General features: G+C 60.3%; 1 protein-coding gene across 1 annotated transcript; it reads right to left on the bottom strand.

Annotated features, from left to right (window-relative positions):
* Nucleotides 1-9,984: 9,984 nt before the first annotated feature.
* LOC138069119 (maestro heat-like repeat-containing protein family member 7) lies at nucleotides 9,985-22,239 on the bottom strand. Its single transcript, XM_068959704.1, has 21 exons — nucleotides 22,091-22,239; nucleotides 21,500-21,594; nucleotides 21,165-21,290; nucleotides 20,974-21,053; nucleotides 20,391-20,511; nucleotides 19,976-20,062; nucleotides 19,067-19,171; nucleotides 18,465-18,645; nucleotides 17,914-18,023; nucleotides 17,234-17,383; nucleotides 16,874-17,028; nucleotides 16,324-16,471; nucleotides 15,523-15,710; nucleotides 15,297-15,434; nucleotides 14,654-14,768; nucleotides 14,048-14,185; nucleotides 13,365-13,541; nucleotides 12,591-12,746; nucleotides 12,195-12,296; nucleotides 11,732-11,834; nucleotides 9,985-11,141 (listed from the first exon to the last, which is right to left on the bottom strand). The coding sequence occupies exons 4-21, from the start codon at nucleotides 20,994-20,996 to the stop codon at nucleotides 10,975-10,977; spliced, it is 2,364 nt and encodes a 787-aa protein (XP_068815805.1). The 5' UTR covers nucleotides 20,997-21,053; nucleotides 21,165-21,290; nucleotides 21,500-21,594; nucleotides 22,091-22,239; the 3' UTR covers nucleotides 9,985-10,974.
* Between the last annotated feature and the right edge of the window lie 1,446 nt (nucleotides 22,240-23,685).

The raw sequence follows: 23,685 nt of genomic DNA, 5'->3' as shown, positions 1-23,685 counted from the left end.
CCAAGGGCTCCTCTTCCAGCAGCACCTGCACAGCACAACCGGCAGTCAGCGCGGCAACTGCCATCACCCAGCACCAGCAGACCCAGGGCCCAGCTGGCCTTGCCCCTGTCCTCACACCTGCTGCCTCTCCCCTCACCTCGATATGCTCGGCCAGCTCGTGTCGGCAGCAGAACACCTCCAGGCCCCAGGACAAGGTCTTGGCGCTGCTGCCTCCACAGAGGGTGCCGATGGACGCTAGAAACTTCAGCTTCTGCGCCTCTTGCTGACAGACGGGGAAGAGAGACAGAGTGAGCGCGAGAGGGGACAGGAAAGGCCAGCAGGACCAGAGCAGCCAGGGGGCTGCAGTGCTGGGCGGGACCCCGGACGGCAGCAGCTCTGCACAGCCAGCACCTCCCCAGCAGCCTGCCAGCAGACATGGGCGGACCCGCAGGGAGACCCAGGCACAGCCCCCATGGAAACGGCTGCACTTACCTGTTCTCGGCCACCCACAAAGGCCTGGATGAAGTCCAAGGCTTCCTCATCCTCTCTGGACAGCTCGGACCAGCTGCTGATGGAAAACCTTGCACCTGAGAAAGGAAGAGAGCCAGGAGCACTGCAGAGATGGAGGGCAGGCAGCAGAGAGCCGCGCAGTGAGCTCTGCCCGCCGGCCAGCCATGGGCCTGCTCCCGGGCACACAGTCTCCCCCACGCTGCTCAAGGCTGCACGGTGCCCAGCACATGGGCTGCCCTGCTGCAGCCAGCCAGGCAGGGCAAACCTCAACTGCACCAGGCTGGGGAACGTGCTGCCAGACGGGCAGCATCTCTCCTCCTGCCACGGAGCTGCCGCTCGCTGCCCGTCCCAGGCAGCAGGAGCTGCGTCCATCTGCGATCTCCCTCCCGGGCGCGTGCTGCGCTGGGGCCAGCTCCCAAGCCCCGAGCGGGCCCTGGCATCCGGGCACCGCTGTGCCACCACCCCGGGCACCCCGACACCACCTGCTGGGGAGATGGGAGCCCGGCGCAGAGCAGGGTGCGCTCCCCGGCCCTCACCCCAGCCCGGCCCAGCCCCACGGGGCCGCTCACTCACCTCTCCGCCACGCCTGGGACTCGAACCCCTCCAAGGGCCTCGAGGCAGAGCTGCTCTCCTCGGCAACCCTGTCCTGCTCCTGGGATGCCCGGCGCGGGCAGCCGTACTCCTGCTCCCAGGCCACCCGCGGGCGGCTGGGGGGTCTCTCCGCCATCCTGCGGCACGGAGCAGAGGCAGGAGGGGGACACTTGTTTAATGCAGAGCTGGGGAGGGTCCCCACGGAGGTGGGGGCAGCGCAGTCAAAGGTCCCCGCGCCCGTCCCGGCCCTGGAGCCAGCTCTCCTGCGCCTCAGCCCCTGCCGCAAGGTCCTGCCCCCGCCACGGCCGAGGGCCCCCGCAGCCCCGTGGCACTGCCGAGCCCGGCCCCGTCGCTCTCACCCGCAGCAGGAGCTGGCAAGGCCTCGGCAAACGCCTCGACTCCGCGGGGCTGCCGGGGCGGCAGGGAAAGACGCGGCTGCGCTCGGGGGCTCCTCCTCGAGCTCCACGCGCTCCTGCCCTCTCCCGTCACCGTCCGCCCGGACACTGCCCGCACCTGACAGCGCCGCCGGTGTCACAACGGGGGGGGTCACAATGGCCCCGCCGGGGGCGGCTCTGAGGTCACCTCTGCTGCGCGAGCTGCTCCAGCAGCAGCAGCCGGCGCCACCAGGGGCTCCAGGGCCGCAGCGCGGCCGCCCCGGGCAGGAGGGAGCTGGGGCAGGGCAGGGCGAGGCAGCTCGAGGGGCCGCGCGCGGCTCCGCATGGCCAGCTCCCTCCTCTTTCATCCCCGGCTGCCCACGCCTGGCTGCACTCACCTGCTCACCACTAACCACCAGCACCACCTCAAAACCTGACCCCACCGTACCTCTTGCCCCAATCCCCTCCTCTCATCCCTCACCCCAAACTCTAACCCTCCAGCCACAACCCAGACCTCCAACCCCTTTCCCTAACTCTTGCTCCAGCCCTCACCGGCATCTCCAACCCTCAGCCCTAGCCAACAAATGCTAGCCTTCACCCCAGCCCTCACCCCTGCCATAGCCCACTCCCCCACAAAGCTAGCCAACACTCACAGCAAGCACCGGAAACCCGCAGCACAACCACCAAACCTCGCCCCACGCCTCACCCAACCCCTCACCCCATGCAGCCAGCTCTCGTCCCCAGCCCTGCCCTCAACACCAGCCCCCAAGCACCAACCCCAGGGAGATGCCCGAACCCTCACTGCCAGCCCCAACCCCTTCCCCAGCCGCCCTCCCCCTTGCACCAGCCCCCTACCCTGCAGCCCCTCTGCTCACGCTCCCGCCGGGCCCCCTCGCGCCCCACCCCAGCAGGCAGAGGAAGGGCAGGACCGGGCCGTGCTGGGGCAGCTGAGCGTGGCAGGCACCGCTGCAGATGCTCTGCTCCAGCCCCGCTCCAGCAGGGGCACCTACAGCACGTTGCCCCACACCAGCACAGGCGGCTTTGCAGCTTCTCCTGCAGCGGAGACTCCACAGCCTCTCGGGGAACCTGCTCCACTGCTTAACCGCCCTCGCGGGGAAAAAGCGCTTTCCTGCGCTCAGGGGGAATTGCCTGCTTCGCCATTTTGGGCCACGGCAGCACCCAACTCCGGGGCCGGGGCCGGGGGCGGAGGGGCGGGGCCATGGCAGGGACGGGGCGCCAGCCGGGCCCCCCGCGCCGGCACAGGGAGCGCAGCAGGCTGCTGGGGCGCGGCCGTGGCGCAGACGCCCCCGCCGCACGCCCCTCGCCCACGGGCCCCGCCCGGGCCAGCCCCGGCCCCCGCGCACGCAGCAGGCCGCCGCCGCCGGGCCCTGCGCCACGCTGGCCCCGGCCGCGGCCGCAGGGACAGCCCGCCGGGCGGCCGTTGGGCGGCCTGCGTGTCGCTCACGGCTCACCCCGCCCCTCCCGGGCACCCATTCGCTCGCTGCCTCCCCTCGCTCCCCGATTGGCCGGGCGGGGGGCGGGCTCTCCACCCGCCCGCGGCAGCTGCTGGCGCCAAGCAGAAGCTGCAGCTCGGCTCTGTGGAGAAGAGGCGGCTGCAGAGAGCCGCTCGCTCTGCCCGCAGCCCCGCCGCCTCCGGGCAGCGTTCTCCCGCCCGGCACCTGGCCCCTTCTCTGCACGGCACAGATTATTGGCCTTGCCAGTTCTGCTGGCCCCCGGGGCCGTGGCCGGGCTCCCAAGTGGGCGGAAAACCACACGGACGTCGGGCAAAGAGCTGGTGAGCAGCCTGGACTGCTTCAGGCTGGAGCACGTTGTACGGCGTAGAAATTATGCCCTCCACTCCTGCAAGTAGGAGGATGTTGGCCCGTTCAGCTGGCACGGTTGGAGCTGGAAAAGGACGCCTGCCCGTTGTCTAAAAGAAATTGTTGTAAAACCTAAAACCTTTTCCCTGTGTTTTACAAAAGCAAAACAGCTAACCTCGTGTGAACTCAAGGAGCAATTTCTCTGGGAGGACTGTATGAAAACTGAGGGGTTTTTTTTGTTTGTTTTGAGGAGAAAAGCACTCTTTCTTTTCCAAACCCTTGAGTTGGTGTTCTTTGACCTTCATACGTGAGTCGATTTCAGCCTAGGAGGCTCTTTTCCCACCGGTAGGTGTTGATGTTGACAGAGGCACCGCTGTGCTTTCTAGTGTGGCATGCTAGCACCTATTCCAAGAAGTGGAACTCTCTCTGCTTATTGCGTTGTGGCCAAGCAATACATCCGCACAATGGAAGAAGGTTGAGGGCAGAAGCCTGGCTGTGACTGACCACAGGTGTTGCCAAGAAAGCTGGATGAATCTCAGCACAAAGGGCGCCACAGGCTGGCCTTTGTTTTAAGGCATGCCCTGGACTCCTGCAAGCACCTGAAGGCTGGAAATCCATCCTTCCAGGAGCAGAAACGATGAGCAGTAGAGGGAATGTGCTGCGCAGGTGAGCTGCAGCTGGTGCAGCAAGCATTGCTGGTTTGAAGCGGTGGCTTGCTCCTTTGCCCTTTCCCAGAGAAATGCAATCTGATAATGGATGACATCTGTAAGAACAAAGAACTGCAAAGGTGGAGTTCTTCCCGTGGAGTCCAGTGGACTTTGCACCTACCGTGTCGAGCTCAATGCAATGGGGGAGGAGAAAGATGCAATGGATGAGAGAAAGGACAGCAATGCAAGAGTGACTCTTCTCTCTTAGAATACTTCTAAGTGGGGATTGGATTTGTGGGAAGTCTGAAGTTGGCTAAGTAAGTGACACCCTCCCACCATGGGAAGTGTCAGAGAAGGACATTGTATCTGATTTAGCTTCAGCTTAGTCTCAGGGCCTAAAGTAGATGAAGCCTGCGGGCCTCAAGGCCAAACTGTGAATGAACTTGAGAAACATTGCTGGCAATGTAGCTGCAAAACCATTTATGACCAGCTACTAAGGCTACAAAAGCAGCTAATGAGGATGTAAAATAGGATGCAGGAGACAAGATGGGATGCACGTGGGTTGGGGTTGACCTTGGAGGAGATAAGGGCCTGGGCTGTAGGCCAGGAGCTGTCTGAAGGAGAGAGAGACCAGTCAGAAGGGGAGAGACCAGTGACTCAGTAAAGAAGACTGGAGGAGACTGTCACTGGCAGGAGGGGAAATAAGACTGCAAAGGGTCTGATTAGCCCAGAATGTCTTTGTTCAGGGTCCCTGCGTGGAGGCAGCCAGCTCGAGCTGTTACTTCCTGTACTGTCATTTATTCTTGTAATTCATGTCAAAGAAATAATTAATTCTGCTCCTATATGTGCATGAGACTCTGCTCCTCGGAAACCTAGGGTGGGGCCATGTCTACAACAGGAAGTCCCCTAGATGAGGGGTTTGTGTCAGTAGCTGCACAAATTCCTTTGCAAACACTGTCAAGGTCCTGGAGAATCACCGATCACAGGACGGCTGAGGTTGGAATGGACCTCTGGAGATCATCTAGTCCAACCCCCCTGCTCAAGCAGGGTCCTCCAGAGCACATTGCCCAGGACCCCACCCAGATGGCTTTTGAGTATCTCCAGGGAAGGAGACTGCACAGCCCCTCTGGGCAACCTGTGCCAGTGCTCCGTCACCCTCCCAGCCCAGAAGTTTTTCCTCCTGTGCACATGGAACTGCCTGTGGTTCAGTTTGTGCCCGTTGCCTCTTGTCCTGTCCCTGGGCTCTACTGAGATCCCCTCTCAGTCTTGTCTTCTCCAGGCTCTACAGGCCGAGCTCTCGCAGCCTTTCTTCACAGGAGACATGCTGCAGTCCCCTCATCATCTTTGTAGCCCTCCGCCGGACTCTCTCCAGTAGGGCCATGTCTCTCTTGTACCCTCTTTCCAGCAGGTCAACCCCCAGCCTGTCCTGGGCCATGGAGTTCTTCCTCCCTAGGTGCAGGACCCTGCACTTGCCTTTGTTGAACTTGAGAAGGTTCCTCTCTGCCCATGAGGTTGTGATTAAACAAGGTTGTGGCTCTTTTTCTGGATGGTGGACGGGTGGGATGGCAGTAGGACAAGGAGTCATGAGGGGAGGAAGGGGAATTCCATTAACTTCTGCACCTGGGTTAGGTTCTTGGGAGGGTTATTATTGTGGGAAGTGAGGACATATGCAGCGTGAGTGCCCAAGCTGTGCACGAATTCAGCCACAGTCAGGGGTGAATCCTCCTTCGGGAGAAAATCAAGATGTAGGCCGAACTGATGAATGACTAGTTGAGGAGGAATATCCTTGTGCTTGTATTCGATGTGTATGTATGTTTTTGGATGTAATCCCTTTGGCTAGTCAGGGCTGCATAACCAGGAAAGTTGCTGGAAAGCAAGTAACCTTTCTAGTGGCTACAGGGGCTACTTTATCTCTCAAGCCATGGAGCTCAATGACAGTCCTTCCGAGATGGGTGTGTTATAAAGGTCCGCAGGCATTCACCATTAAGTCAGAGTCAGACTCTTATACGATCGTTTGTTTCAGCTGGAGCTGGGTGCCTCCAAAGAGGGACCCAGAACAAAGACATTCTGGGCTAATTATACTCCTTCCAGTCTTATTTCCCCGCCTGCCAGTGACAGTCTCTTCCAGTCTTCTTTCCTGAGTTGCTGGTCTCTTTCCTTGTAAATGGATTGTGTCTACATCCCAGGACGGTTGCTGTGTTCCTGCTTCAAAGTGCCTTATCTTATCCGGAGGCTAACCGTGACCTCTGTCCATTGTGTTCTGTAAGTTGGAGGGCTGATTCTGGCTGCTTCTGCAGTTGTTGCGTCAGCAGCAGCCCACAGGTTCGGTAAAAGCTTCGGCCTGCAGGCTTCAGGGCATTATTTTAAATAAAATAATTACTTATTTAAATGATTTTACAGCATAGAAACAGCTCGAAGTGGGTGCCTCTGGAGAAGGACACCGGACAAAGAAATTCTGGGGTAATTAGACCCCTTACAGTTTTATTTTCCCACCTGCCAGTGAAGGCCTCCTCCAATCTTCTTTACTGAGTAGGTGGTCTCTCCCCTTCTGATTGGTGTCTCTCTCCTTCTGACAGCTCCTGGCCTACAGCCCAGGCTGGATGCCATGTCCTTGTTTCTCCCAGGCCCTTATCTCCTCCAAGGTCAACCCCAACCCACGTGTATCCCATCTTGTCTCCTGCAGTCTACTTTGTAGCCTCATGAGCTAGTTTTGTATCTTTGTCAGCTAGTTTTAACTGGTTTGGCAGTTACAACACTGGCAAGGTCACATCCTTCGCAATGTTTCTGGAGTTCAAGGACAGTTCAGCCTTGAGGCCTGCAGGCTTCATCTACTTTAGGCACTGATGCTAAGCAAGAGTGAGACTTATGCGAAGCTGAAGCTAAATCGGCTACAATTTCCTTCTCCAACAGTCCTCCCTTGGTTTCTATGAGCACACCTGCTGGATACATATATTGGGGTAGAGTATTTGTGCACATCATAGAGGAGAATGTGAGGCACTTTTTCTCCTTTTTTTTTTTTTTGTGAAGTTTACCTTAGATTAAATGATAGGTTTTTTGACCTCTGTTCATGGAGTGTGCGGGATCTTTCAACTTTAAGAGATGTCCCCAGTCGAGGGGAGATCGCAGTGTAGAGGCGCGTTGTTCCTCAGGAGAGTTCAAATGGCTGTCCTGAGTGATGTCTATTTATACTACGTCCATGATTTGTACCATTAGCCAAATCAGGTGTGATCTAGCCACGGTGTGTCATATTGGAAGTCACGTACCTTTCAAATTTCAGGAGGAAGTTTCTCGTTTGCTCCCCAGCGAGGACTTCTCAGCCAGGCTTTCTGCTAGTGACTTTACCACTAGTTGTTTGTATGTGCCAAGGTCATGGTCGATCACTTGGGAAAGTGGAGGGCGAAGGTCCTGCCACCTTCCCCCCCACAACTAGAGTCAAACCCTCCACCTCACAAAGTGGCCGTACAGGAGCCTCTTGCCTCGTGGTATAAATAGACCTCAGTGTCTACTGATCAGCATATATTAATTCAGTATATAACAGCAGGGCTTGTGTCTTTCGCAATAACTACCACACACACAGAGGTGTAGGAGGATTATGAGCAGTAAAGAGAACAATGTTGATGCTAGCAATATCACTACCAGGTGAAGGTTAAAAATTCCTGTTGCTGTTAGTGACCTTTCAAAAAGAGTTCCTCACTAATGATGTTCTTTTGATTTTTCTTTTGTACTGGTTTAGTGTAGAATTGGACTGCAGCTGCTGTTGAGATGTAATAGGAGCTGAGTAATTCCAGTTGCATCCCAGGATCCCAGTAAAGTTACAGATAGAAATCTTTGGGTGATTGCTTGCAGCTACAACAATAGTATTTTTGATTATAAAATGACAAAGGGTTCTCATACAAACACATCAGACAAGGCAATCGAGTTAAATTACAAATTAATGTTTCGGAAAACCAAATAGAGAGAAGCAAAAGCTTTAATCATTATGCCACAAATCACAAGTCACTTGAAAAGGCGCCAAGGTGTTGCTGGGTTGTTAAGAAAGCCTTACTGCACGGATTTGGTTTGGAGACTCAAGAACTGAGATGCAGCTGTGCTTTTGCAGCCAGGCACTAATTCGTGAAGCACAAAGTATAGGCATTCCTCTTTTTCGATTGTAATCCCGTTCCCAATAGTGCGTTATGACAAACAAGAAGTTATGTTACCATTTTTAGTTATTGAAGGCAGAACACTGAAGGAGATAAGCCCGCCTTAACTAGGATAATCCTTCTGTTAAGCAAACATGAAGATGGTACTGCTCTTTTGGAAGTTTGTCTGCAGCTCTTGAAAAAGCAGGTATCTCCCTAAGAGACAGCATCTCGAAGATGTACACAATATGCTAAACATTTCTCTCTCCTCAGAGTTTCTGGATTCCCCTGTCTCTAGTCATTGTGAATACTGTCCACCCTCCGAAGCTGATCCGCTTGCCTGGGGGCTCCTTACTCCTGGGGGCCTTCTTGGACAAAGGGGACATTCTCTCTGCATACGTCCTACATTGCCACAGAAATAACATTCCGGTCCCTCACTGTCTCCCCGTCTTCTCCTGTCCCCTTCTCGTCCTTGCCCTTGGCATTGCCCTAGCCTTCCTCGGCCTCCTCTGTCTCTTCCTCTACCCCTTCCTCTAATTTGCAAGTTCCGTGCTGAAGCTGCTGCTAAGAGATTAGCCTCTTCTTGGTTTTCCTTTTTCCGTTCCTTTGCTTGCTTCCCTTGCTGTTTCTCCTCTCTCCCGTCATAGACCAATACTGCCACGCTTAAAATCCTTTGTGAAGTTTCTCCTTGCCACCCTGGCATGTGCTCCTTCAACTCTTTTGGGCTATCCGGAGCGGCCTGATGGACAAAGACACTAATGGCTAGTGCATCATTCCAATTCTGGAAAGTCCTTCCCCCATAGTTCAACAAGGCTTGCCCTAGTCGTCCCCCAAAATCCCTGGCCTCTTTGTCCAAGCTCTGTCTACGCTCCTGCACTCTAGTCCAATCCACTCCTAGTTTGCTACATGCTCTAATAGCTTCTACCGAGTTCCGGAGTCCTGTCTGGCAAGCGACTCTGTCCCCTGCGTTATTGTAATCCCAATTTGGATCGTTTGCTGGCTAACGATTTGTGTTTCCCCCAGTCTGTTGTACAAACTTTGCCTCTTTATTAACTATTTTATCATCTCGCTCGTTTGGTCAGAACAACTCTCTCAAGAGTACTTGGGTATCCCGCCAGTTTGGTCAGAACAACTCTCTCAAGAGTACTTGGGTATCCCGCCAGTTTGGATTCTACCCAGTGCATATATATTAGAAAACAGCTGAGCGCTCCTTTCCGCATCCTCCCTCAACCTGGGCATTTTGCTTGCCCACAATGCTCAATCACTCGGACTCCAGGGTTGGCTAGTAAATACATGCAGTACCACGTGAGGGGGGGTTAGCTCCCCCCCCCGCCCCCGCTGCACTCGGTTGGAGTGCTGCTGCATTAGGTAAAACATTAGCAACCATAGGATGGAGTCCTGCCACGGGAGGAGGGGAAGTCTGAGTAAGAGGAGGAGAGGGACAGATAGACAGATCTTCGGGAGGCGCCACCGGAGGAGTGTAAGGCGGAGCAGTAGCTCCTGGGGCGTTATTTGGGACACCTATATCTGCTGCAGCAAGAGTAGTTTTACAGAGGGTGCCGTTTGTCCTCCTTGGATCTCGCCGGTCCCACATCCAATTATCCCACACATACCAATAATCCATTCAGTGAGGCTTTTCATCTTCCAATAGAAGCTGTAGCAGAGCTCATTTCTTAGAATCGAAGGATCCTTCCTTGGGTTAACCCCCACATTAATTGTAAGATGGACAATCATCCTGACATAAAGGGACAGCTAACTAGCTAGGGATCGATTTGACTGTAACGGCTTTTTTCTCCTTTTTGTTCCTTTTCCTTTTCTAAATTTGGATGTTTGGAGCCAAGAGGGTCCAATGGTGGTTGGCTACACTCCCATCTGGGGTGCCAAAGTGCTGTGGAAACACTTTGATCCTAGGTTTCCAAGAAGCAGAGCCTCACGCACATCTAGCAGCAAAATTTTATTTCTTTAAATGATGGTGCAGCATAGTAACTGCTGGAGCTGGGTGCCTCCAGGGAGGGACCTTGAACAAAGGAATTCTGGCCTAATTAGACCCTTTACAGTTTTATTTCCCACCTGCCAGGGAAGGTCTCCCCCAATCTTCTTTACTGAGTCTTCTTTACTCTCCTTCTGGTTGGTGTCTCTCTCCTTCTGGTTGGTCTTGGCCTTCAGCCCACACTGGTTGCCATGTCCTTGTTTCCCACAGTCCCTTATCTCCTCCGAGGTCAACCCCAACCCACGTGCATCCCATCTTGTCCCCTGCAGTCTACTTTTTAGCCCCATGAGCTAGCTGTGTATCTTTATTAGCTGCTTTTAATGGGTTTGGCCGTTACATGCTCAGCAATGATTCTGGAGTTCATGGACGGTTCGGCCTTGAGGCCTGCATGCGCAGGGTAGGCAGTGGCGATAGAAACAGAGCTGCATGTCATACCCCAGCTCTGCCCTTCCACCTGAGATGCAAGCCCTGAAGACAGCAGGGGCCTGCTCTTGCCCTGGGGTGACTGGAGAGGGCAGGGGAGGCCAAAGCTTTTCTCCCCCTTTCCCTTGGCTATTGTGGGCCAGCAGAGCAGTTGACGCTTTGCAGCAAAACCAAAGTGTGTCAGGCCGCTCTACGCTGGCCTGGCATATTGGAACGAGTGGACACCCCGTCCCCCCCAGGACAAGCCAGATTCATGCAGGCAGCAAGTTTTGCCCCTTGCCTTTGGCTCCCTAAAAAAAGAACACTCACTCCGGCTGAGGAAACGGGGCTGTATCTTTGCGGGAAGCCCAACAAAGCCATGAAGCGGTAGCACAACAGGGGCTGTGCTTGAGGAGTCGAGCTGTCCTGGGGCTGCGGGAGATGCCAGCAATGAGCCAGACCTTCCAGCACACTTGCGTGTGTCCGTGGTGTGCAGCACCATGACATTGGCACAGCTGCGTCAGCTCTGCTCAAACAGAGTCACGTCCTGGCGGGAGGGTGCCACCTCGCCCATGCTCTCGGGAGCCAGGGACACAGTGCTCCGAGGTGGAATCTTGATGTTCTCCTTGGCACCCTCAGGTTCATGATGGTCTGTGACACCAGGCAACGGACTAAAGGTTCCGCATCATTTTCCAGGGGCTGGAGGGCTGCGAGAGAAAGGCACCGAGCTGAGAACAGACTCCCACCTTTGCAGAGATCCCAGGAATCCCCCCCCAGGCAGGGCCAGCCCCACTCAGCTCTTCCCATGCGGAGGAGGCAGCAGGTAGGACAAATGGATCAGCTGGCACTTGCAGGTCGGCCAAGCCCCAGATGCGCCCCAAATACCCCCTGCTCTCCCCCACGTAGGGACACAGAGCCTTCCTCACCTGGGGCAGGCCAGTGAACTGCAGCTCACTTCCCAGCCTCCTCCCTCCTCCCTGCCAGGGCTGCCTGACACAGCGCTGCTCTCACTCACCAGTGCACAGCTCCTGCACCTTCTCCTTCCTCCGCTTCTTCACTTGCTGCCCGATGAGCCCTAGGCAAACACCTCCGCTCACCCCTCATACTCCCCAGCAAGCCCCCAGCAGCACAGCTCCCATCTGGCCTTGCCAGCTTGGCCATGCAGCCTGCTCCCCTTGGGCAAGGCTGGCCCCAGCCCCGTCCCCACGGTGCAGGACCCAGGGACGGTGGGAGGGACTGAAGACCCTCCTGTGTGCCCGTCTGGGTGGGCAGGCATGGCCCTGGGCTTGTGGCTCACCAATGAACCTCACAGCTGCCTCCCGCAAGGATGCGTCCGGGTTCTCCAGGTATGGCAGGCTCTGGCGCAGGTGTTGCTCCGCTCTGCTCCTGTCCCTCAGCAGCTGCAGACAGCACAAGGACAGGGGGTTGGCACCGAGCCTCCCCAGAAGGCCAGGCCTGTCCCTCCTCCCAGCTCCGGCCTCCTCTTCCTTCCTGCCCACGCCTCCCAGCTAGAAGCTGGCTGGTAGCCAGGTTCAGAGGGAGCAGAGGGCAGAGCGGGGCCTGCGGGTGCTGAGATCCCCGCCATGCTTCTGCCAAGGCCCAGCCAGGCCAGGGGCCCCTTCAGCACCCCAGCGGGCACTTAGAGTAGAGGGCTCTGGGCTGCAGCAGTGCGTGAGGGGCACAGCTGTGCACCCTGCCCACTGGCCATGGCGGCAGGCCTCATCCCGCCGCGGCCCCGGGGCCTTTGGCCACGTCCTTACCACGCACTCCCCGATCTTCCATGTCTCCGCTCTTCTGGCCAGCTGCTTGAGCTCCTCCCACTTGAGGAACTGTGCAGCGCTCACCAGGGCTTCCTGAGAGGCCTGCAGAGCAACAGAGACCAGGAGATGCCACCGCAGCCACGGCAGGACACCCTGGGTCCCCCTCGTCTTGGCAAGGCTCCCAGCCTTTCCCAGCCCCAAATGGCACGACGCAGCGTGCCACTAGGTCTGGCCCTCCCTGAAGGCAGAGGCAGCTCTGCCTTGTCCTTCGGCACACAAGAAGCTGCACCTCATGCTGCCATGCGTTCCAAGGCACACTTGGCAGCAGCCCTTGCCTTGCTGCTCACCTCCACCCACGGCATGTCAGCATTGCTTCCCCAAAACACTGCTCCCTACCTGGGCCACTCTCTGCACCTTGTCACTCATGTGGAGGAAGAGCGGCACCAGGCTCCTCTGTGCATGCTGCTTCAGGTTCCGTTTGTTCTTCCCCACCACAATCTCCAGCAGGTCTTTGAAGAGGAGCATGGAGAGCTCTCGCACTCTGCTGTCTTCCTGCAGGCAGGGAGGAGAGGAGGGGAGGCCTCAGCAACGACTCCAGGAACGGGGCCCGACAAGAGCGTTTGCCGTTGCAAGGCCTCGTCCTCTCCGGGCACAACTGTCCCCCAGCCCGGCCAGAGGTCGGAGCTGAGGACAAGCCTCTGCTGAGGCAGCCTGGACAATGAGCCCCGCTTTGATGACGGGCTCTGTCTCCCTCTCCCTCTGGAGGGAGCTTCTTGGATTTCCCGAGGCCTCCATCAGGGCCCCCGCACACAACAAGAGGACAGAAAGGGACAGCCCCGCGGCACGGCCTCTCCCTCGCTCTCTAGCCTGCTCCTACCTCTCTGCTCATCGCTGCCCCAGGCCACGGCAAGCGCCGCACGCAGCCAAGCACGAGACGCAGCAGCCGAGAGCAGACAGGGGGCTGGTTTGCTCTACTCCCACAGCCCCGGACACCAAGGCCAGCACAGGGCATGGGCTGAGAACCACAGGGCAAAAGGTTTCCTGACATACAGCAGGGCCTGTGCGGGGACGTGCCAACAGGCACGTATGCAGAGGGGCACACAGCACCCAGACCACGCATACGGACCCCCGGACACAGCAGCAGAGCCCCGGCTCTCCCATCAGCCTTACGTCATCAAAGCGAGGCAGAAGCTTCTCGGCCAGCTGCAGAACAATCGGGTTGGAGCCCTTCTGTTCCAGGTAGCTGAGGATGTTTCTCAGCAGCATCAGGCTTCCCACACGCACTTCCCTGCAAGCATCCTGCAGCCACTCCATGCTGTCTGGGAGCAGGCTCTGCATTCTCCTTTTCTGTGGGAAACGCACAACTTTCTTTGTGGGAAGCAAGGCCAGACCCGACAACCCCCCCCCCCCCGCCCAAAAGTGCTCTGCCTGCTCTTTTCCCATCAGGGCTCAGTGGCCAGGGCCAGGGCTCTGCACACACGCAGGCCTTGGGCACAGAGGCTGCAGTGCAGGGCACAGATCTCCAAGGGGGCCCTCAGCATGCACTGGCCTCTGTAGGGAGCAAAGCTGCTGCCTCAAGGCCCAGGAGCAGCTGGCTGCCTTAGCCCGGCCCTGTGCTCCAGCTCATTGTCCCTCTCCCAGATCTTCCCGCTGGGCACTGGTGCCTTTCTCCTTGTGCAGCACGGCCAAGGGCCTGGCATGACACTCGGGGCAGATGAATGGGGCAGCGGAGACTTGGGAGCAGCTACCACACCTCCGGATTGCCAGCCAAGTCCAAGCCACTCTCTGACCCAGTGTCTCCTGTCAAGCCCCAGGCTGCCAGCATGGCTTCACCCGCCTGCCCCCCTCCTCACCATCTTGGGTCTATTCAACAGGGCCACGAGGCCTCTGAACGCCAGTCTGCGCATCTCCAGGCTCTCACTCTGCGCATAACCCTGGACGAGTGGCAGGACCTCCTCATCCATGTCGGCAAGGTCAGGGCATTCCAGCAGCTGAAATGGACACAGCACTGAAAGACTGGCACAGCCGGCAGCACTGCCTGCAGCGTGCAGCTCTCCATCCCACCCACCATCCAGGGCAAGGGCACCAGGCCCTCACAAAGCTCAGCCCAAACACAGCAGGCATTGTGCAGACACCCCTGGGCCCTGCTCCCAGCCCCGCGCCTCACGGCACACTGCACACACTGCTCGCCTCCTCCTCCCGTCCCCTGAACCCTCCGCAGCCTCTTGTTCTCATCCCTTGGAGGAGCAATTGAACACAGACAGCTGCCACAAAGCAGGCACGAAATACAAGTGCTTACGAGTGGTCGCCCAGCAGAAACGAGCCAAGGCCGGGGCTACTAACAGGAGCGTATGCATTGCCCCAGCTCCATTCACCAGCATCACCCCACATGCATGTGCACAAGCGAGCACAGCATTTAGAGGCCCCTCCAGAGAGGCACTGCTTGCCATGAGGCCCACCTCGACAAAGAAAGCCATGACGGGCAGCTGATGAAACTGGTCCTCCCTCCTCAGCAGCCTTGCCAGCTGGCGGAAGATCCAGCGACGCAGGTGACTGGCAGCCCCTCTCATTGCTCTGTCAGAGGCAAGAAGGCAGTGTTGGGCCTCAGCCGAGCAGGCAAACCTCCTCTGGCATCGCTCTGCTTGGCACGCAGCTCCTGCAGCCAGCGGCATTTGCTCATGGAGCACTGCTCTTGCCCTACCACACCTTGCCATTAGAAAGTCAGCGTCAGGCATCATTACGTTCCTTTTGGTGGGAGACCGGAGAAACAGCCTTCCTGCCCAGGCGGCATGGCCTGCCCACACATCCCCTCTCCTGCCCGCTTTGGATTCCTGTGCCCCTGGGCCCTCCCCAGGTTCTCCTGCGCACGACCCTCTCCCACAGCTCCTAACACCACCTGCTCCCCCAGCAGCTCTCCAAGCTGGGCAGCATGGCAGCTCCCAGGGCCCTTCTGCTGGGCGAGCCCTTGCCACAAGGGCTGAGGCTGCAGCCCCTTTCTTGGAGAAGTGGCGTTCCCCCTCCCCCACCAAGAAGCACATGGGGAGGCACACCCCACAGCCAGGGAAGAGGTGCTGGGCCAGAGCAGGCCGGAAAGGGCTCTACCTGGCCAGCACCACCACTCCCTTCTGGGAGGTGTCCGCATGCAGAAATAGGTCCCAGCCGCCCTTCCTCTCAACAGCCACGGCTATGGTCTCATAGTGGGCGCAGCGCAGCAGACTTTTCATGGCCTGCACGGCGCACCTGCATGCAGAGCAAAGCCCAGGTCACACTGGCAGCCTGGCCCTGCCTCCAGGTGCAGTGCAGAGACAGGGCGAGCGGGATCGAGCACCTGACGTGGCTGGTGGGACGGGACTCATCCCGTTGACATTCCCTCAAGAAGATATTTGCTTCCTGGTGGCTGAACTCTGCTGTGAAGACCATCTGCAAGAGCAGCGCCAGGAAGAGCTGGGGGAAAAACGCCTTCACCGCCTCTGGGCAGACGGGCTCCCGGATGATCTCACACAGTGCCCTCGTTGCCTGCAGAAAACACCCAGACACACCTCTCACTCCCGAGCAGTCCCCAGCATGCTTCCACAGCCCTCCAGGTGGGAGGCTCGAGCACAGCCTTGGAGCATGGGAAATGCAGCTGGAGGCCTCAGCCTGGCTGCCTGACCAGGGCCAGCGCCCGCAGGCTCTTGGGCCTCAGCTCCTGGTTGTACACAGTGAGCCTTCCTGCCTCAGCATGACCATCACCTCGGCAGGCTTCGTGTAGCGTGCACGCTCGGCCAGGCTCCCTGTCCCAGGCCGTGCTGCCTGCCCAGGTTTTGCAGGAGCCCTACTCCTGCCCCTCACCTTGCCCCCAACCCGACCCTGGCTTTCCAGCCTGCTGAGCGAGGTCGGCGGATGCAGGGACAGCGTCGGATGGAGATTTCCTGGGCATGGCCAGCCTGGCTGTTGGTGTGCAGAGAGGCCAGGCAGCACTTGGCAGCCCTGTGCGCTGGCACAGTCGGAGGCCTGGCGCTGGCCATGTTGTAGCCATGGGCCCAGGAGAGGTCCCTGCTTGGGGGCACACAAGCAGTGGAGAGGGGGAGGGGGCCCAGGGAGGCAGGCACCAGCCTGGGGGCACGGGAGGTCTCGTCCCCTAACTCACGGCCAGCGGAAGGATGCAGTTGTTGTCCCTGTCGGAGCTGGACTGCTTGCGCAGTGGCCGCTCCTCCAGCAAGCTCAGCAGCTCCCGCAGCATGTCCGGCGCAAGCATCGGCTTATCCATCAGCACCTTCCACATGCTCACGGCAGTGCTGCAGGCCCAGAGCGCTCTGTCAGTGGCACTTCCTTGGCCGCAGCACCGTAGCCTGGGCCAGCCCTGGAGGTCCCCAGCTGTGTGCCAGCCCTGCCCCTGCCCACCCCCTCCTCCCTGGCAGCCCCAAGAGGGTCCTGCCCAGGCAGGCAGCACATGACCAAGCTGAAGCCCCTTGCGCGGCAGGGAGCGTGCAGAGCCGCTGCGCTCTGCGGCTCAAGGCAGGGACACTTGCTCAGCTCTGGCTCCTCAAGGCCTGCTTGAGGCACCAGGGCTGGGAAACGGTGGGCGAGACACAGGGCCCTGCCCCTCAGCCGTGTGCTGGCCTTCTGCTTGCCTCTGGCCCTCTTTGGGCCCTTCTCCCCACGGCCAAGGAGCCCGTCCAGGCTGACGGGCCCCATACCTGTTGCACAGTGGCGAGCAGTACAGCAGGCTCATGGTCACCTCGCTGGGCTCCAAGCAGGCCAGCTGGCAAAGGGTCTTGTTTAGGGTGACCCGGGCCGACAGCTCCCTCACATACTTGACGTTCCTGTAGAGGCACCTTATGATGCGTGGCACCTGGAAGACACAAGGCGGACGGTGAGGCTGCTCCCAGAGAGCAGCCAATACCCCAGCTCCCACTCACTTCTCCTTCCCTCTCCACCACTCCCACCGCTCCTTGCTGCCTTCCAAGGGGCTCCGCTGCCCAAGAACACTGGCTCTCGGCGGGGAAACAGCGCCCCAGAGGGTCGAGCCCCACGCACGCCAGCCCCAGGCTCCTTACATCTTCCAGCACAGAGAAAGCGTCCAGCAGGAACATGGTCAGCATGTGGGAAGCCACCTCCGTATTGTAGGTGCTGCAGTTCCTCATGCCCTCGATGGCTGTGACAATGACGTCTGTCCTTTCGGAAGGCTGCAGGTTTTTCACAAACAGCTGGGGCAGAAAGGACCCAGGAGAGAAGAAATGTCACGCTGCGGGCCGCACTACTGCTGCTTAGCTAAGCAGTGGATGTGGCTCTGGAGAGAGGTGCGGGGCAGTGCTGGCACCGTGGCCCAGGAGAGCCAGGAGCACGCGCTGTGCTGGGTAGCAGCAGCATGGGGCATGTGGCCAGAGGGCCACCAGGGCAAGGCAGGATGCTCGGGAGCAGGCTCACAGTGCACTGGCTCTGCAGGCAACCCTAGCTTGCCGGTGGCCAGCAGGCTGCAGCTGCTGCTGGGACTCTTGGAGCCAAGCCTCTGGCTAGTCCCCGCTCAGGGACAGCGGGAGACACAGCAGTGAGAGCAGGGCTGCTACCAGGCAGCAACCAGTACTCTAGGTGCCACTCAGAGCTGCTTCCTTCTCCACCACCACCTCTGCATCAACCCCAAGGCCCCCTCAGCCCCACTCGTTAGGCATCCCTTTGCTCATCCACGTCTCCTCAGGACCCCATGGCCAACAGTCCCAGCAAGGGAAGTGCTCCTCACCCTCATGATCACGCTCATGTTGCTCGTCCACGAAAGGCAGAGCTCATTGTCGGCTTCCCTCTCCTTCTGGGGCTCCACATACTCTGGATCATCCTGCAGCATCGCCCGGCCTGAACAGCAGCAGAAAGACACAGCGGTCAGCAGGAGTCATGCAGAGCTGCAGCTGGCAGACTCATGGCGTCAGAGAGAAACCAGCCTGGCAGAGACAAAGGGCATGCCAGGAATGGATGGGGAGCAGGATTCCCAGGGAGGGTCGGGGCCTATTCCAGGGCAGAGAAGGGCAACTGCTTCAAAGGGTACCAAAAGCCTCACGGGCTTTCCGGTGCGAAGCCCGACACAAGCCGTAGCCTCTGAGCAGGGGCTGCTGAGCGTTTTCCAGGCCAGTGGTATCCAGGACAGGTACTAACAGCCTGCTCCCCTGCTCCTACATCAGCCGCGCCTCCTGCTCCTTTGCCTCACTGAGCAGAGGGGCCGAGGCAGTGCGATGCCTTCCCCGGCCTTGCCAGCGTGGCCGCGTGCAGAAGCACACAGCCCAGCACAGCTTCTCTTACGTTTTCGCTGCACGACGAATCTGAAGAGGCAATGAAGAGCATCCAAGGCCCCGCCCTTGGTCTCCGCGTCCTCGTAAGCACAGCAAAGGATGAGACAGCCCACCAGCTGTCCCAGCATCGGCACGGGGATCTTCCCATAGCAGGCAGGGCTCTCATCCACTCCTCCAAAGGGGTGCCACACCTGGGCAAGGCGGGTGGGACAGGTAGAAGGGCTGACGGGAGGCAGTCGCCACCAAAGCCCTGAAGCCAAGACTCTGCCCAGGCATGGATCCCAGCGGAGCCAAAGCTCTCGAGGGCCCTGCAGGCCTTGCCTCCCAAAGCAGCAGCCCAGCAAAGGCAGCACTGCCAGGCTGCGGCTCACATCATGCTCCGCGCGCACTGCTCCCCTGCACAGGGCTGGGGGCACAGCTGGCTCCTGCGACAAAGGGACTGCAGAGAAAAGCCCATGGAGAGAGGGCCAAAGAGCTTTGCTTCAGGGCAGAGCCTTGCTCAGTGCCTTAACCTGTGCCCACGCTTCCCTCCGAGGGACCCCCTGAGCTGCACTGTGCTCTGGGCTGCTGCAAAGGGCCAAAGCGGGGGCTGCACGGTGCTTGGCTCCTTACCTCCAGCGAGGAATAGTTGGCCAGCAACTTGCTCAGCCTCCCAATCCTCCCCACGGCCCTCTCACGCACAGCTGCTCTCTCCGTCTTGGTGAAGGGCAGCAGCATCTGCAAGGAGAAAGGCTACTGCTCTGCCCGGGGAGCTGACGCCCACTCCAGCAGGAGCAGCTCTGCTAAGCGCCTGCCTGCAGTCCTACAGTGCACCAAGGCTTCCTCGGAGCTAGAGCAAGCCTGGAATGGCCTTCCTGCCCCTACAGGCCCCAGCCTGCAAGGCCCACCTTGCCCTCAGGCAGCCAGCCACACCTAAGCCCCCTCCCAGCCTCTGCTCCTGGCCATGCACATGGCCCCGGGTGCCCTCTTCAGGATGGCAGGCCTTTCAGGCCACACCTTCCCTAGGGGTCTGCAGTGGGCAGCCTGGCCTCCGGCCTCCTGGCATGGCAGAAGAACCAAGCTTCTGGGCTCGGCTCCCCTTGCAGCACGGGCAGCTCCCAGTGGGTCTCTGCCCCATTCTGATCTGGCAAGGAAAGCACAAGGCACACGGAGGCGGGGGGACAGCAGCACCAGCTGCCATCAGTGCAGTGCCTAGAGAAGAAGGGTGACATTCCTCCCACTGCTTTGGTGCAAGGAGAGCTTTGGGGGCAGAGGTGGCCCAGGAGTGCTCATGGGGGCAAGGTGTTCCCAAGAGCCTGGAGGATGTTTGGGGTGGGAAGGGACTTGGGCTGTAGCCAGGGGACACTGGGCTCACAGAAGAGCCCAGTGGGGAACCTCTGCTCACCCAAGCGAGAAACGCCCCCTGCCTGCAGCGTGCTGCCTGTACATGGCACTCGGGGGGGGAATGTCCACTCGAGGGTGTCACTTCCCTCTGGGCCGAGGAACAGGCCCAATGCAGCCCACTCTTTGCAAATGCCACACCTGCAAGATCTTCTGCAGCTCCAGGAGGCTGGAAGTGGCCGACTTGAGCACCAGCACCTCCAACATGTTGTCCATGGCATCGAGGGTCTGCAAGGAGGACAGGGGGTTGTGGCATTCCTTCCCCACTGCCTCTGACCCACAGCAGACTCAGTTGAACCCCTGCTGCCCAGCGAGGACACCCGCTGCCCTGCACGGGCCAACGAGAGGCCTCAGGGCAGGAGACCTGCTGTGCACGGACCAGCCCCTGGGCACTGCCCATGGCCCAGCCCACGGGAAGGGCATGAAGGCAGGAGGGTGGGAAAACAAAGCTGAGATCCTGCCCAGCCTTGGAGCTGGCAGTCACCTCTCAGCACAGCGGAGCCAGGGGCAAGCCCAGAGGGGCTGGCGGGCTCCCTGTAGCTCACCCAGCACCTACCTTGGAGTAGAGGGACATGTCCACGGTCTCCATGTCTTCTCTTGGAGGAAGCAAGAAGACACTCTTGAAGCAGGCATGGAGAAGGCTGCTCTTTTTGCCCTCCAGAACCGGCTCCACTGCACTGCAAAGAGAGAGCGAGAGAGAGAGAGAGATGCCTGTTGGACACTGGTGCTGGGAGCAGTGCCTGGATGCCCTGGGGAGGTGGCTGTGGGCTGCTGGGGCAGGAGTCCCCCGGCTGCTACAGAGAGCACGTGAGGGAGCCCTGCAGGGAGGCACCTCCTCCCTCCATGAACTGGCCCAGGGCCAGAGGAGAGCCCAGGCAGCTAGGCCTCCCCCCTTCTCTACCACCTGCCTCCCCTTCTGCACTACAAGCCAAGGGGCCCTGGGGAGCTGCAGCAGGCAACCCTCTGCCCTCCCATCTGCCCTACTGACAAGCCTACTGACAAGCAAGGGGAGAGCAGAAGCGCAGCAGACAGCACCGCCAGCCTCCTCCCACCATGGTGCACACCTCCCAGCCAGGCATGGTGCCATCAGGCACATGCTGTGCACAGGTCCTGGCCAAACCAGGGGCTCTGCTAGCTACCTCATTGCCGTGATAGCAAGCATGGCTTGCTGGCGCACCGCTGTGCCCAGGCGCTCCAAGGGCTCCTCTTCCAGCAGCACCTGCACAGCACAACCGGCAGTCAGCGCGGCAACTGCCATCACCCAGCACCAGCAGACCCAGGGCCCAGCTGGCCTTGCCCCTGTCCTCACACCTGCTGCCTCTCCCCTCACCTCGATATGCTCGGCCAGCTCGTGTCGGCAGCAGAACACCTCCAGGCCCCAGGACAAGGTCTTGGCGCTGCTGCCTCCACAGAGGGTGCCGATGGACGCTAGAAACTTCAGCTTCTGCGCCTCTTGCTGACAGACGGGGAAGAGAGACAGAGTGAGCGCGAGAGGGGACAGGAAAGGCCAGCAGGACCAGAGCAGCCAGGGGGCTGCAGTGCTGGGCGGGACCCCGGACGGCAGCAGCTCTGCACAGCCAGCACCTCCCCAGCAGCCTGCCAGCAGACATGGGCGGACCCGCAGGGAGACCCAGGCACAGCCCCCATGGAAACGGCTGCACTTACCTGTTCTCGGCCACCCACAAAGGCCTGGATGAAGTCCAAGGCTTCCTCATCCTCTCTGGACAGCTCGGACCAGCTGCTGATGGAAAACCTTGCACCTGAGAAAGGAAGAGAGCCAGGAGCACTGCAGAGATGGAGGGCAGGCAGCAGAGAGCCGCGCAGTGAGCTCTGCCCGCCGGCCAGCCATGGGCCTGCTCCCGGGCACGCAGTCTCCCCCACGCTGCTCAAGGCTGCACGGTGCCCAGCACATGGGCTGCCCTGCTGCAGCCAGCCAGGCAGGGCAAACCTCAACTGCACCAGGCTGGGGAACGTGCTGCCAGACGGGCAGCATCTCTCCTCCTGCCACGGAGCTGCCGCTCGCTGCCCGTCCCAGGCAGCAGGAGCTGCGTCCATCTGCGATCTCCCTCCCGGGCGCGTGCTGCGCTGGGGCCAGCTCCCAAGCCCCGAGCGGGCCCTGGCATCCGGGCACCGCTGTGCCACCACCCCGGGCACCCCGACACCACGTGCTGGGGAGATGGGAGCCCGGCGCAGAGCAGGGTGCGCTCCCCGGCCCTCACCCCAGCCCGGCCCAGCCCCACGGGGCCGCTCACTCACCTCTCCGCCACGCCTGGGACTCGAACCCCTCCAAGGGCCTCGAGGCAGAGCTGCTCTCCTCGGCAACCCTGTCCTGCTCCTGGGATGCCCGGCGCGGGCAGCCGTACTCCTGCTCCCAGGCCACCCGCGGGCGGCTGGGGGGTCTCTCCGCCATCCTGCGGCACGGAGCAGAGGCAGGAGGGGGACACTTGTTTAATGCAGAGCTGGGGAGGGTCCCCACGGAGGTGGGGGCAGCGCAGTCAAAGGTCCCCGCGCCCGCCCCGGCCCTGGAGCCAGCTCTCCTGCGCCTCAGCCCCTGCCGCAAGGTCCTGCCCCCGCCGCGGCCGAGGGCCCCCGCAGCCCCGTGGCACTGCCGAGCCCGGCCCCGTCGCTCTCACCCGCAGCAGGAGCTGGCAAGGCCTCGGCAAGCGCCTCGACTCCGCGGGGCTGCCGGGGCGGCAGGGAAAGACGCGGCTGCGCTCGGGGGCTCCTCCTCGAGCTCCACGCGCTCCTGCCCTCTCCCGTCACCGTCCGCCCGGACACTGCCCGCACCTGACAGCGCCGCCGGTGTCACAACGGGGGGGGTCACAATGGCCCCGCCGGGGGCGGCTCTGAGGTCACCTCTGCTGCGCGAGCTGCTCCAGCAGCAGCAGCCGGCGCCGCCAGGGGCTCCAGGGCCGCAGCGCGGCCGCCCCGGGCAGGAGGGAGCTGGGGCAGGGCAGGGCGAGGCAGCTCGAGGGGCCGCGCGCGGCTCCGCATGGCCAGCTCCCTCCTCTTTCATCCCCGGCTGCCCACGCCTGGCTGCACTCACCTGCTCACCACTAACCACCAGCACCACCTCAAAACCTGACCCCACCATACCTCTTGCCCCAATCCCCTCCTCTCATCCCTCACCCCAAACTCTAACCCTCCAGCCACAACCCAGACCTCCAACCCCTTTCCCTAACTCTTGCTCCAGCCCTCACCGGCATCTCCAACCCTCAGCCCTAGCCAACAAATGCTAGCCTTCACCCCAGCCCTCACCCCTGCCATAGCCCACTCCCCCACAAAGCTAGCCAACACTCACAGCAAGCACCGGAAACCCGCAGCACAACCACCAAACCTCGCCCCACGCCTCACCCAACCCCTCACCCCATGCAGCCAGCTCTCGTCCCCAGCCCTGCCCTCAACACCAGCCCCCAAGCACCAACCCCAGGGAGATGCCCGAACCCTCACTGCCAGCCCCAACCCCTTCCCCAGCCGCCCTCCCCCTTGCACCAGCCCCCTACCCTGCAGCCCCTCTGCTCACGCTCCCGCCGGGCCCCCTCGCGCCCCACCCCAGCAGGCAGAGGAAGGGCAGGACCGGGCCGTGCTGGGGCAGCTGAGCGTGGCAGGCACCGCTGCAGATGCTCTGCTCCAGCCCCGCTCCAGCAGGGGCACCTACAGCACGTTGCCCCACACCAGCACAGGCGGCTTTGCAGCTTCTCCTGCAGCGGAGACTCCACAGCCTCTCGGGGAACCTGCTCCACTGCTTAAGCGCCCTCGCGGGGAAAAAGCGCTTTCCTGCGCTCAGGGGGAATTGCCTGCTTCGCCATTTTGGGCCACGGCAGCACCCAACTCCGGGGCCGGGGCCGGGG

Source organism: Struthio camelus, chromosome 13, assembly GCF_040807025.1.
Source record: "Struthio camelus isolate bStrCam1 chromosome 13, bStrCam1.hap1, whole genome shotgun sequence".
Classification (NCBI taxonomy): Eukaryota; Metazoa; Chordata; class Aves; order Struthioniformes; family Struthionidae; genus Struthio; species Struthio camelus.
This window is presented reverse-complemented; position numbering and strand designations above follow the sequence as displayed.

Excerpts from the sequence above, each read along its gene's own strand:
- LOC138069119 (XM_068959704.1), bottom strand. The coding sequence starts at position 20,996 with ATGCTTGCTATCACGGCAATGAG. Across the intron at positions 15,711-16,323 it reads ACTGCATCCTTCCGCTGGCC|GCAACGAGGGCACTGTGTGA; the intron begins GTGAGTTAGGGG and ends TGTTTTCTGCAG. Across the intron at positions 14,769-15,296 it reads GGAGTGGTGGTGCTGGCCAG|AGCAATGAGAGGGGCTGCCA; the intron begins GTAGAGCCCTTT and ends TGCCTCTGACAG.